The sequence below is a fragment of the Rhamphochromis longiceps genome, linkage group LG12, assembly GCF_057381845.1.
Source record: "Rhamphochromis longiceps isolate RC_006_pf linkage group LG12, R_longiceps_female_GT1.1, whole genome shotgun sequence".
Lineage (NCBI taxonomy): Eukaryota > Metazoa > Chordata > Actinopteri > Cichliformes > Cichlidae > Rhamphochromis > Rhamphochromis longiceps.
The window spans coordinates 35,392,947-35,408,472 of NC_140568.1; the positions used below are offsets into that span (position 1 = coordinate 35,392,947).

Consider the following 15,526-nt stretch of genomic DNA (forward strand, 5'->3'; position numbering starts at 1 on the left):
GTGTCATAAAAATGAAAATATCAGTAATATAAAATCAAATCCCTTTTCACTGTTCCTCTCAGCTACAAATGAGCAAGAAGTAATAAATATCACATTGAAATGTAAAAGTAAGTCTTCAATGGATTATCATGACATAAATATGTCTGTAGTTAAACAGGTTATTCTGAATATTGCTAGTCCCTTAACATATATCTGTAATTTATCATTTCAGTCTGGTTGCTTTCCAAAAAAAATGAAAATTGCGAAAGTAATACCACTATATAAAAGTAATGACAAACACAGTTTTACCAATTATAGGCCTATTTCTCTACTGCCTCAATTCTCAAAAATTCTAGAAAAACTTTTTAATTCAAGATTAGAAAAATTCCTTGAAAAACATCAAATAATAAATGTTGGTCAGTATGGTTTCAGAACGCAAAGAACCACTTCAATGGCGATAATTGAGGCAGTAGAAGAAATTACTGATACACTGGATAAAAATAAATATGCAGTTGGTATTTTTGTTGATCTCAAAAAGGCCTTCGACACAATCAATCACTCAATATTATTGGATAAATTGGAAAGATATGGTATTCGAGGGAAAGCTGGTAACTGGTTAAAAAGTTACCTAACGGGTCGGGAACAATATGTTAACATAGGGCATTACCACTCAGAGAAACTTGGTATTACATGTGGTGTTCCCCAAGGGTCAGTGTTGGGACCAAAACTTTTCAATGTATACATAAATGATATTTTTGATGTTTCTCAAGTACTTAAACTCATACTGTTCGCAGATGACACCAACATATTTTTCAGTAGCGATGATTATACTGATCTTGTAATGACCGTAAAAATGGATGGACATAAATAAATTATCATTAAATATAAATAAAACTAAAGCAATGTTTTTTGGTAATTTAAAATATAATGTAGAATTACCAATTATCATTGAAGGTGTACCAATTGATAATGTGAGTGAAAACAAATTTTTGGGAGTCGTAATTGATAACAAAATTTCATGGAAACCCCATGTCAGACACATAAAAACCAAAATTTCCAGAAGCCTCGCAGTTTTGAACAAAGTGAAACCATACCTTGATAAAGATGCACTTCGTACTCTGTACTGTACTCTGGTTCTTCCGTATCTTACATATTGTGTGGAAGTGTGGGGAAACACATATAAAAATACAACTAATCCATTAGTCACAGTACAGAAACGAGCACTGCGTATTATTCACAAGGCTGGTTATCTAGATCATACTCACAAACTCTTTCTTCAGGCAAAGTTACTTAAATTCCAGGATCTGGTTAATTACAATACATCCATAATTTTGTATAAAGCTTTTACTAAACTTTTACCGGCAAATTTACAAACTAGATTTGAAATTCGAGAAAAGGTTTATAATGTGAGAGGCTTTGGAGAATTCAAATTACCCAGAACTCGAACAACCCGTAAAGGTTTTTGTGTGTCTGTATGTGGTGTGAAAATCTGGAACAGTCTGAGTTTACAATTGAAACAATGCAAAAATATTCATAGATTTAAATTTCTCTACAAACAGTTGGTCTGGTCACAGTATACTCAATGATGGTTTTTAGTGTGCTCTGTAATGTCTGTTCTCTTACCATTGCTGGTATGGATTCCAAAAAAAAAAAAAAAAAAAAAAAAAAAAGTGTGCGTATGTATGTACATATATGTACATGTGTGTGTAGATATATATGTATGTATATGTATTTGTTACTTGTAGTTATTACTGCCTGTTACCTGTGGTAATGCAATTTATAATTTATATATTCTGTATTCAGTTATGAAGGCTCTAATTGTTGTTTGCGAGCTGCCGTTTAGATGCTTGTATGTGCCCGGGGCTGTTGATGGGTCTGTATGCAATGATGGGCGTAGCTGCGGGAAGTTTGTTTTTTTTGTTGATGAGTGAGTATAGGGGTGGGATTTAATAAGTTTTCTTCGTCCCACTCCTTTTTCAGGCAATTTTTGTTTTTTGTTTTGTGCATTTTATGTTCAATATAGGTATTTGTTGTGCCTGAAAATGAACAAATAAATGAAAATGAAATGAATGAAGACACCACATACTTTCAAAAGCGCTCCGACGTTTTCGGAGACGTCTGTTACCCACTAGCTCGATAGCGAGCCGGGGGCAAGGCTCACTAGAGCCGTGAGAACACCGGACTCCCGGCAAATCGTTTTCAAACCCACCGCCGTCTTTCGCTACTCAGGTTAAACATGATATATGAGTCACTTAGATAACTTAAAAAATTTATTGTTTGGCTTTTTTTTTGTATTTTATTTGTTCCTGAGTGAATCGGTTTGGCTGAGATTAAAGTTAAAGTTTTCACACAGCTGAATAAACCTCAAGCAGACAGCTGATTATCAGAAGTGTGAGATACTCCAGAATTTACTCCGGTTTCCTGTTATAGTTTAGATAGCAAGGAGTTTATTAAACTTCACCGAAACAATCTGCAAACTTCATTAAAATTGAATAAACTATCATTTTGTCTTTATTTTTAGTTAGCACCTTAAACACTTAAAGCTGTAAGCTAATGATAGTTATATAAGAGCAGATGCTGCTGGTGCAATAAGCTGTACGTTTTACGTTCAATGGATTTGATTAGTCGACTAATCGCAAAAATAATCGGTGACTAGTCGACTATCAAAATAATCGTTTGTGGCAGCCCTAATGGTGTACTTCATAAAGTGGCTGGTGTGTGTTTTTTTAATCATCCTAATTATACACATTAATATCTAGACACACTACCCCTTTAAACTGAATATGCGTGGCGTCATGGGCGCCAAAGGCTCACTGACTGGCACGGGGAACAACAGCTGGCCCATGTGACTTCATTGGACATAAGAGGTGAGACAGCCCAATTTTCGGAAAATCTCAGTGTTGGCTATGACAGGAAGTTGTCAGAACACACATGCATCATCTTGCTGTGTACATCTGGGCTGTCCACTGCCTGAGGCACCTGTGACAGACACATACGCATCAGAACTGGACCATGGTTCATCCTTCAGATTCAATACTTATTTTCCTCTTGCATAAAAATGCTGAATAAATAAACACACATAATTTATCTTATGTCTCCAACTAGAACCAATATCATGGGAACCTTGGCAGAAATGGAAACAAACTCCAGGAAGAGACCCCTGTGGACGCTGAACAAATGTTTAGTTAACGTATAGAGAAGTTTTCCTCTCAGCCGTTCTGTTTCCACTTTTCTTTTCCATTACAGTATCAAAGATATTTAGCTCTATATATAACACAGAGACAAAGAAACAAAGGGTTCTTTAACAGTTGGTCTAAAATTTTGTTTTGTCTTATGCAAAGATTATTTATGAGTCACTGAACATTAAGCTCCTTCAGTGACAAGGCATGAGTCAGATATGTGCACACAGGGACGGTAACACTCATAATGACCATAGAAATACAAACACACAAACAGATTACAACGAATACAAATATGGACATGAAATAGCATTTCTTTGGTATCTAAACTGGATTAACCACTGTGAAAAATTCTGTCAAAGTATATTAATAAACCATAAGAATAATTCAATTAAATAATACATGTTATCACTCACAGCAGATTCCAGTGCTTTATGTTAATCACCAATTTGTCATACGTGCTAGACACGATGTATATATACACAAGAGCATAGAAGGTAAAGTAAATAGAAATTAGTTTCTTATGATCTGTAATCAATTCAAGTGCATGCATAACTAAGTCAGAAATACTATGACAAACACACATAGAACAGCAACATGGAAAACGTTCAAATTCCCAGTGACGTTCAGCTGATAGTAGACATAGTATCAAAACAACTGCATCAATCCTGAACAACTAGTTTTATGCAAGTCTTTCATGATGAACTAAACAGGGCCTTCCAACGGGGTGCAAAAAAGGCCTTTAGGCAACTTTTATCCAACCCCTCCATCCCCATAAGTCAGTCTCATGTATCATCAGTGTTTGCACACAGTTCAGCCAAATCAGAAACTGATGACTGACTGATAAGGACACATCACGCCAAGACCGCTCAGAGAATATGGGCAGGCCACAGGCAGATTAATTAATCTGCTATGATTTGAGGGCCAACAAGGGGACCAGTGTTGTCGAGCTCAAAGCGAGCAGTTGCCATTTAAATGATCAATAAGATGAGTGGGTTTCCGTGACTATTGTGGCTCATGCTCAAGTGCATCCAATCCATACTAATTAGTTACATTAAGTTAAAACTGATTCTGGTGGTGTTGGGCTCCAGAGTGCAAAAAAAATAAAAAATCTGTACAGAGTATAAAGCTTTTCATTGGTTGCCTGACATGTGTGCATAGCTTTTTTCTGCGTTCCATTGCAGAACACTAAATGTTTGCTCTGTGTGTTGCTGCAGCTGATTCTTTTATTCATTTCTGCTGCTCAGAGTGCGATCAACACCCGCAAGCTGATCTGTAAAATTGCACTCCTGTTTCATGCACTTTGACTCACAAGTGTGGCTAAAATTGAACCGCTGGCGTTTGGTGTTCGATTCCTGCGTCATAATATCGAGTACTGATTGTATTTGTGACGTTTGTTCATATCCCTTTTAAACATTGTACCTAATTAGAGACAGGTCATCATGTTCTAACATTGTCTATGAACAAAGTGTGATTATATTTGGAAGAGTGAAGCCAGTTGCTCCACTAAATACGAATGCAAGTAATATTTAATAAACCTAGTTAGAGGTCCTTGCAGCACAACACAAAAGTTATTATTGTGGCACCAAAGACTATGGTTTGCTTCTCAAATTAACTGCTCGCACACCTAAATGCAATATTTTTCTGAAGCCCAGCAGTAACATCTTTGCTTTAGTTACAATTACTTTATGTCACAACAGAATCAGTCTCACAGCTTATCCCTTTTTCATTTCCCACAGTGGATTTCACATCCCTGAAGTAGCAACATTGGTGGTCCAGGGTAGGAAATGCAGATGGTGCTCTCTCTAACTATTCATCTTTGTCATCATTTAGAAACATCAAATAGGACCCTAAACATGATGTATGTGTGTATATATTTCTGTGTGTGTTTGTGATTTTGAGAGCGAGTGTCCACGATTTTAAAACGTATGTAGTGAGCACTGGATAAGAAATGCTAGATATAACATCCTACTCTAAGAGACTTCTTAGAGTCTCTTAGAACTGAATTTTTTGACCTTTTTGTCCTTTATACCCAAAACACAAGCAGTCATCAACTTTGTCCCAAGGTGAGGGTGTCACACGGGTTGTTCTGATTGATTACATTAAGATCTTTAGAATCAGAATACTTTACTGATACCTGGGGGAAATTATATAATGCTGCTAATTATGTTATGTTGTGCTAAATTTTGTTATATGAGATAGGTGACACAGAATGCCTTGCTATAGGATCATTTCACAGCAACATACTGTATATACCCAACACCTTCATGCTTGGACTTGGGCATGCTTTGAAATTAAATTAACAGATGGATATTTCTGACTGCTGAACTGAGAGTGTGATGTATATATGCATTTATAGAGATGCAAGTTTATCTTATCTCCTTAACTGCTCTCTCCCCACCCAAGTTATTCAGCAACAAAAATGTGAAAGAGACAAAAAAAAAAAAAAAAATGGAAAAGACACAGGTCTGGTGGAATTTTCTACTACTAAACTAATCTAAAGAGGTCTTTAATAATCTGAGTTTATCCCTTTGCTGGGGACCAGACTGCCTTCGGAAACCCCCCCCCAAAAAACCCAAAGTCCATTGACACACAAAAGCCAGAACTCCACTACTATGAAAAACACAGAAATTTCATCCTTAGGTTTCACAATTTTCAATATCTGGCAATATGTTAACATTCCAAAAGTCATTATGTTGTCCACAGTAAACTGTGTGACAGCCCTAATGGGCCTATTGTATACAACAAGTTATTTCAGTGTAAAAAGAAAAGGGTCATCCATGTGTATGTGTATATTTATATGAGTGTGTGCAATGAATTCTGCAAAATGATGTCTTTACTAACCCAGACGTGTAAGGGGCAGTGTTTACATCTGCAAGACAAACTGAACTTTGAGAGAAACATCAAATGGAAACATTAGCAGCAGCACTGACAACAAACTAACTTACCTGGTTCGGCGTTCTTGCAGCAGGCTTGTCCTGATGATTTGCAAGGATCAGGAAAGGTAGTGTGCAGAGCTGTGGGTGTTGCAGAGCCGAGTGGAGCTCATTACGTGCCGCCTCCAGGTCCTCATCTGATGATGCGCTATCCAGTACGAAGACTACACCCTGTGATCCTTGGTAGTAACGACTCCAATACTTCTTGATGTTGTCAGCTCCTGTGGACGGATGTGATGCTATTAAATTTAGCCACTGTTAGAGCTCTATATTAGAAAGTATGACACTTGTAATTGTTGTGTTTGTAAATTAACTTTAATGAAAAGAAAATATACATAACACTCAAATATATAAATTATGGATTAAGGAATCGGTTTGGTGTAAAACCAAAACAACCAAAGAGATGCTGACAACACGAGTCAGACATGACCGCCACCTTCCTCTGCTTCCATTCTAATTTTCACTCACAGCAAAGGTTGCAGTTGTAAAAACAAATTTGAGAAAAGACATTAATAATTAGTTAATAACAAAATAAACACACACAAAAGCTTTTAATGTAACCTTAGTGTTTCAACCATAGTATCCTATTACAGTATCATGCTCAAATTCATTGACCTCTTTAGAATGACCCATTCCTCCACAGATGTCTCTAAAGGCCTACTGCATGGTTAGGTGCTAGATTTATTACACCTGAGGCAAAGGGATTGAAAACAGACAGAGAGGTGTGGCCCATTACGTTTGTCCATATAGTGCAGAGCATTGTACGGCCCTCAGGTCACATCCGGCTCTTTGACTGTCCCTGAGCGGCCCATGTGAGATCAATAGGAAACTAGGATGCAAACATAGATAAGTATACGTCACCCAGTTTGTCCCATTTCAGCCACCAAACACTTTGATAAAATCCTCATCAGTGAATGGCTTAATAATTTTGCTATGTTTTGGATATCACAATACAGCTTTGTTGCTTTATTTTGGAGGTCAATGCTATTTTTTTTTTTTAATTTACATATATTCGTGTGCAAGTGACTGCAGCTTCACTGTAAATGCATTGGACCAGATGTTTCACAGCTGCAAGTTATACTAGCTCTGAAAGACATCAGCTCACATTAAAGAAAAATTGATGAAGAACGTAGAGTTTTTCCACAAGACCTGGACTTCTAAATATTTATTTACTGAAGTCTGAGTTAAAGCTGGGTGCTTACTTGGTAGAGGGCGGATTGCTGTTATTAAATATTACAGTTTAAAATGTCATTAGGAGACTAAACACAGAAAAAAACAAAAAAACAAAAACAAAACCCAAAACCAAACAAATTATTGATGCAGAACAGGAACTGACATCTGATCCTTTGCTAGCAAAGTTGCAAAAGCAACAAGGAAAAAGCTTGGTTCATCCCTGGATGGGGCTTGGTCCATCAAGACCAGCTTAGTGATTCGGGACAACAACAGGAAGTGATTTGTTCACCTGGATATTCTGGGGCTCAAAATGGGACAAACTGGCAGGTGTTTCAAGCAATGGCTGTCCAAATCTGACAGTGAAAAATGTTCCAACTTTTAAGATGAACCCAGAACTGAAATTCAGATTTTTGCAATGTATTACACCTCAGGAGGTGTTGTGAAAGTCAGTTCTAAAATGAATGTTGTTGACGTAGTATCAGTGCAACTTCATCAGTGCAAGACAATCACAGACAGTTTGTTCCACTTCTGGAGGATCATGAGACTGAACATAGTGACATAGACTACCACACAGCTGACAGAGGGTTCAGCCTGGGTAAATTGCTAAAAAGAAATGGGATCCGAGGACGCAATTTTGAGAGCTTTGTGAGAAGGTAGGTAAAGCTTCCAGAGCTCTCAGATGCAGAATAGAAGGCAGATCTTCAATTTACTAGACACTCAATGTGAATTCAATACACTTGTTCAAGTCCAAAACAGACTAGATTTCTATAACTGAATAAGAAAAACGAACTAACTACAAACAAAACAGCAACAGCACTTTGCATAAAGTTAAGTCTGAAATTTAGTAGAAACTGCACATACTCATTAAACAGCGATAAAATGCTGGTACTTTTGTCTTTTTCACATTTTCATTGACTAATTCTAAAATCTACAGTGATAGTAGTTTGTAAAATTAAATCAATATTAATAAATTAACACTGAGCAGAACTGAGTTCAGCTTACTGGTGTAACCCTGCACAACAGCCCCAGTTTCCCATTGGGAAAATTAACTTCCCACTCTAGAAATAGTTTAAAGGTCATTTGTCATCTTTGCTTACTTTTAAATGAACATGTTAAATAAATGGTTAATGTCCTTAATTACAGCACCAACTGTTGGACGTCCGCTATGAAAAATAATTCCTAATCACTGCCACAAAGTATCATCATCAACATGCTTGTCAGTTAGAGAATCATCTTCAATAACAAGAAGGACAAGCGAGTCCTGCAACAGATGGCATGGCCACCACTGAGTCCTGTTCTCAACATCACTGAGTCAATCTGAGATTATAAGAAGAGAAGCAGCAATTGAGATCACCTAAATCCACCAAACAACTGTGGCAGGTTCTCCCTGATTCTTGGATCATCTTACCTACATCACTTCTTCAAGGCAAACTTGCACTTTTTCCCAATAGGAACTGGTGAATTTTAAAAACAGGGGGTAGCATACAATTTTTTTCATCTTTAACGCAAACTGTATAAATGGAAAGTCTGAGTATAGGTGTTATATGATTGTATCTATGGGAGTGTCTTTTCAGACATGTAATCATTTATAATGATTTAAATATTCATTTTCAGCTAATAACTTCTGTCTTTTTTTTTCCTGGGACTTTTTCTGATGGGCTACTTTAGGGAAAAAGGTTGGTTTACAATCTTCACTGAACAAACCCCTGCCAAAAATAACCTCAAACAGCAGTGTCCACCACACAAACAAGAATCAACCTGTTATGTATTAAGAGCTGCAACACAAAGTCTGGTCAAATCTCTGAACCTCTCTTTTGCAAACCCATCTACACTACTTGAATGTACCTTTGTAATTACAGCAAGTCTAATTGGTGTTATTTATGGCAAATCTCACCATGGGTGGGACGGTGTTGCAGTAGTTACCACTATTGCCTCACAGCAAAGAAAAACCCAAAAAAAAAAAAAAAAAACAACCCATGCGTTTTAGGTTAAACTGTGATTCTAAATCGAGCATAGAGGAGAGGCAAATAATGTGCCTAAAGGCACAGAACAAAGCATTGTATGAATGTATGGTAACATGTGGCTAGGAATCAAAAGACTAGAAAAGCACTGTATGAATGCCATTCCATGTGCATCATTTTTTACTCTGACAACACTTTTCTTAAAGTCAGTAAGGAATAACCAATAACTGTGATATCTTGGCAATATTCTTTCATTTCTTGGTCCTTCAGCATTAGGGGTCTTGTCTTATGAAATAAGAATAATTCATTTTAACTGATTGAATCCAAACTGAGAACAGCTGCTGATCCTCACGAGGAATGTATGAGGAAAGTACACATTTCCAACAAAATTTTGAAACAAAAAGTTTAGTTTTACAAATTCAAAGTGCACATAAGGGTTGTTGTTTTTCCTAAACAAATCTCTTTCTTATATGAAATCTATAAAAAGCTGAAGTTCCACCAACACTTTACTGCACATCACATTATAAAAAGAATAGCTGTTGTCTGGTTTCACACTTTTAAATGTATTCACTCAAATGATTACTGCCCTTTCCACATGTTTTCTATTAACAGGTACTAAATGTCTGTTTTACACGCTCAATAAAGTTGTTGTCTCTATGTACACTATACACACAAGTATGTTCACTTGATTGTAGAAGACGTACTTTCTCTGGTTAAAATTATCCCTCTCCATCTGGTGAGGTTCCTTCCTTTGCAATCTTGTGAATTGTTATTTTGTTATAGTTGCTCATAGTAAGTTAATTGCCAAGAAGTGACGAACTGTGAGGCAGGCAAATGTTTAAAAATCACGAATTGCTCTCAGTGACATTTACCTCCTTTCTCTCATGCTCTCCTTCTCTTCTTTCCTTCCTTCCTCCCCCACTCTTTCTACTCACACCTCTCACTAGAGTGGAAAGCTATCAGACAAAGTGGCACTTGAGAGATTGACTAGGAAGCTTCTCTCAACTTTGCCTGGAAATGGTGGAATGTCTGTCATGTCTCGTCGGATCTTGTTGGCAGCTTCTGCCACCTATTGGTCTGTGAGCAGGATTTGCAAACATGATGTCATGATTCTTGGAGGAAGTTACTCATATGATTAATTTTTTAAAAGTGCACCATCGGTGCGCCAGACCATCTCTTTGCTTGTTTTTCCTCTGTTTTTGACAACTTTCATGTATCGCTTTTATTTATATCCACCAAAAAGAACGTAGAATAATAATTTAAAAACACATTTTATAGTTTTAGACTGCAAGCAGACATAACAAACTGGAAATTGTATCACGAGAAGTTAAAAATAGCATGTCAGTAACAGTCACGGCTCCTAGTGAACTTGTCAAGTCTTGACTCATGAACTGGACTGCTTGTTGCCTCACTTATTCCATGTGTAAAACCTGACAAAAGTAACATTAAAATGCCTGCCTCCAATATGACAGATTCCCTGCCTGAACATGACAAATTACATGGATAAACAATACATCTGAACAGAGTCCTTTTAATCAGCTAGTTGAAAGAATCTCACATAGCGCTGTCAAATCTTATGGTATGCTTTGTTGGGTGCTACAGAAGAAGAATTCACAGCTGAATACTATCACTTTTTCCTTTTTCAATTTTATTTGTGTTCCCTTGAATGCCTCCCATTTACTTCTAATTTAAGTTACAATTTGCATTTCTATGAATGTTCAACATCCTTTCTACTTGCCCTCACACTTATCTTTTGGTTCAGCTCTTATTCATTCAAATGTTCCCTTTCAGGAAGAGCTGATTGCACACTTGCTGATAGCAATAGAATTACATTTGCTAATGATCCAAGCTGTTGTGCCCAAACATCGTGTGTGACCAATGTTCATGCAAATAGATATGCAATGCACAGGGGAAAGTGTAATGTCTGCAATTTTCTGTTGTATAATTTACAAATCATAAATGCTAATCACCTGGCAGACACTCCAAGTTACCAGTGTTCCCTGAACACCTCATATGAAGCCAATTGGTTGTTATGAAAGCATAACAGACAGAAACAAGCACATAACATTTAGGTTTTTAAAAGAGAATAGTCATAAGGATGCATTTAGTGAATGGCGTGCATGTAGTTGTGTGTAATAAATGCAAAACACCTGAAGTGGGCCCGGGGACAAAAACAAATGCTAGCCAAGACATTCATTTCTAAATAATGAAATGGAAACTGACCTTGTATTAGTCACTTGCTTTGACAGACAGGAATTGAGTTGCTGGGGAGACCGCTTCATTTATTTTTAGTCTGCCCAAATTTGGCTGCAATTTCACACATGTTGGGAATTTTCTGGTAGTAGTGGGGAGTGCAGCTAAAATTACAGATGTTCCCTAAACACCTCAAGCATTCAGATTTCAGAATTTCTAAAAAAAAACCCAACAACAAATAAATAAAATAAATTACACTAGCGAAACAGCTTTATTATGAGTCTGACATCAGAGTCACTTCTCAGAAATTAAATGGCTGGATAACACATCTGACTCGTTATATTTTTTTTGTTTGGCGAGTGCACATTTTTGCAGCATGTGAGGCTAAAGCAAAAAGGAAGGAAAGTACTAACACATTCCATGTACTGCATAAAATAATAAAACATATGAAAGTATGCATGGTTTGAGGTCTGGGACCCATGAATCTTAAATTCATGCCCCAAAGACCTTGAATCTGAATCTTACTTATATTGTATGAACACTTGCTGTGTTTTGCATGCATTTGATGATTCATTGCACATGCACAGCCAACTGCAACAGGACACTTATGTGAAACACTTATTAAGTTATCATGCATTACTAATGCAGCCAACTCTCCACACGCATAAAACATTTTCACATTCTTTCTCAAAGTTATTGACAATGAACGTTGATATAGGTCTAGGCTTTTGAATTTATTGAAATGTCAGAACTTTTCCACCTGAAAAGGTCTGCTGCTTAGTTAATTAGTTAATCATCTATAAATAAATAACTTTTTTTTTTAATCAAACCATTTTCTGTCATATTTCTGCAAATTTTTCTCTAACTTTTCACTAGTGATACTTAATGTTCTGCTTGTGGTGAAAAACAAGGCTATTTTAAGTTGCCAGTTTGGGTTTGAAGATATTCTAAAAAGGGCATTTTGACTAGTTTTAATATTTCAAAGACCATAGAATTAAAGTTAGTTCATCATCAAGAAAGAAAAAGAATCTGTAGATTAGTGGAGGGTAAAAATACACATTTGTTCCTTCCGTAGTAATCTCCATCTTCCTTAAACAATTAACTTTCCTTGCGTTACAAAATATTGTAAAACCCTAGTCTCAATGTGACAGAAAGTAGTGCACTTTTTCAGTTTATTTTGAAGCATTCAGTGGTTACACTTTACGGACACCATCTGAAGGTGAAAACACGGCAAAATTAAGATTCTGTCTGAGTTACGATCCCCGTTAGAGGAGAAAGTGGGAAAAGCAGACATTTGCCATTTGTACAAACATGTAACAGCATGTTCTGATTTTGTGTTTGACTTTTAATTAATGAACAAAACGTCAAGCAGTCAATACGCAGCAAAAATTAAAAGCAGCTTGAATTCAGACTCTTTCTGTTGCATTCAATAGCCTGTGTTTATGAATTCTTTCACAAATTCAAACAGCATGCCGTGCTCTATATTTCAACAATACATTTCAACAGTTGAAACCCTACCACCCTATACTTCCTTTGGTATAAATAAGACTACTGTGAGGGCTTGATCTTTTTGTTTTGGTCTCAGATTTACTGTCAGGTTTAGCAATAACTTATTAAATAGTTTTGCTTCTTGGTTTAAGTTTTCTGGCAGCTTTCACCTTAAACAAAAACTCAGTATTAGGTCTTAAACTTTTGAAAAATAAATCCCGGAAAGCAATCCTCTTTGAAGTTATGCTAGTGCCAGAGACTGAGGAAAATTGCTACAACAGAGTGACGAGCGAGCCTTCTGGGACTGTTGAGCAAAGCTGTTGTAATAAAGTTTTCTTACTTCACTAAGGAATGACCTGGCTGGAACTGGAGTGAGGAGTAAAAAACACTTCCACTGTCAGTACATCTGTCAGCCTACACATTAATCCCTTTCATTTATGCACACAATTAACAGTAATTGTTTATAGAAATGCAGCTTCACAAAATATCCTAAATGACTGTGTTACTGTATGCAATAATTTGGCAGATGTTACTATAAGCAATCATTTGACTGGTGTTATTATATGTAATATTTTGGCAGAACTTTTCCTTTTTGGGTGTGTAACCCTGGTCTTCGATGGCTGAGCCATTTTCATCATGCGCCACTGTAACTGACACAGCTGTTTACGGTTATGGAAAAGTAATGTGAGTGGTTCAAAGTCAATCACCAAGCCACTGATGTTTATATGACACTACCCACCTCTCTTACACAAACAGTTTCCTGCACTAATATGAACAAAAATATTTAGATGATCTTGCTTGTTTCTGATCTACGGGTTCTGAAATACTGAAAATGTTCAATATTTCAGAAATTTCAACATCAAAAGTTGGCATTCCCAGAGCACCCTGAGGATGCGAATGAGTTCTTTCTGATCCACCATTTAACCACAATGAACATGAAGGAAGGTAATATGCTTGAATAAGGCTTCAAATGCAGATCGGTTACACTCCAGACTTCAGAACTCCAAAACCAGAACAGTCTGTGGCTTCCATCATCCGCTTTAAATGCAATGCAAATTACTTCACTGTGGTTGGATTTCCCCCCCCCCACACAAAGCAAAAGCTTCTTTCAGGGTAAATTTACACACACAGTGGGGATATTTGATAGGAATGAGAACCGCATATGGTCAGTAGTAACTACTATGTGGTGTTTTTGTTCAGAGATGCACTTGGTAGCTAAATTTGGCTGTTAAATTTTCTGTCATGTTAATCTGTCTTGCTCATCTCATCTCACTTGTGTCCTAGTTAGTCCATTGTTCTGTGGAGAGTGGGTTGGCCAAGAACTACTGGGACAGGTTTAGGGGATTAAACTACTTCAGGTTTTTGGGGGTAAATCACAGGTTTGGGTAAATGGTGCCCCTTTAAGGCTTCATGTTGTTTCCCAGTTAAATTTACCCTTCATTCTAATTTGTGTTGTACAGTTATTTCATTTTTAACCTTAATTTATATTTTATTCCTTCCTAGTTAAATTTACCGTTTTTAATTTTTCATATGTATTTCCTATCTTATTCATAGCCTTTTCCTTTTTATTTCCCTTTAGGTCACGAGCAGTTGTCTAAGCATTTCACTGCATATCGTACCGTGTATGACTGTGTACGTGACAAATAAAATTTGAATTTGATTTGAATTTAGAGGGATAAATGAACGCAAACTTGCTTCTAAAATGAGAAAACACTTACAAGTGCTTCTAAATTCTACTTATTTGCAGTGATCGTTTTCCTCATCTTACCGATTAAAGGCATAAACAGAAACTGTGTAATTTTAATTAACTACTAAATCTTCACCTATGTGCACCAAATGTGCATTGGCAAATGGCGAAAATTGAATGAGTAACTGTACTTTATTCATACACATGATTAATAGGGGTGGGGGGGAAATCGATACTGTGTAGTATCGTGATATTTTGTTTGCTAATAATGTATCGATACAGGGACAGCAGAAATCGATATTTTGTTACAAACAATTTTTTCGTGGACTGGAACAAGTTTAAAACTTTTTTATGTAATGTAAAATTATATTTTGTTTTAATTTACTTTCAAATTCTTCAGTTGCTGAATGGGCTGCATAGTTTTCATCAATTGCATAGTTCAGAATAGCTATAATTGTACCAGATGGTTGCATTCAGTTAAGTTGGACTAGACTGTAATACAAACCGTTCAGTTTATAAAACTGACTGAAATGAGAGAAAGATTGAGTGTGAGCCTTTGATATTAGATAAAATGAATATTGATAAAGTTTACCTTTATGTACAGAATTTGAATATCGCAAAATATTTTTAAAAATTGCAATAATATCGTATCGTGCGTTAAGTATTATGATAATATTGTATTGTGAGTTGTATGGTGATTCCCACCTCTAATGATTAAGCCGATAAATCCTACTCATAAAAAAAATTGGGCAAGGCTCCAAATGCTATTTAAATAAACTACTTTTGTAGTATTTTTTAAATAAACAACCATTATTATTACTTACTAAGATGTTATGGTTGCACTATGTTTTACCTTGGAAAGAGGAACTTTAAGAATTAAGGCCTTTTTTCAGATTTCTTTTTCAACTATATGATAATAATGATGCATGC

The 15,526-nt window shown here is 36.3% G+C and overlaps 1 protein-coding gene across 2 annotated transcripts in view; it reads right to left on the reverse strand.

The window, feature by feature from the left end:
• The window catches only part of LOC146657758 (ADP-ribosylation factor-like protein 15), a 101,440-nt gene that overhangs the window by 40,041 nt on the left and 45,873 nt on the right, over positions 1-15,526 (reverse strand). For both annotated transcript variants that reach the window (XM_085426078.1, XM_085426077.1), the window contains exon 4: positions 6,107-6,315. In XM_085426078.1, the coding sequence (XP_085282204.1) occupies positions 6,107-6,315 (209 nt within the window). The remainder of the gene's footprint in view (positions 1-6,106; positions 6,316-15,526) is intronic.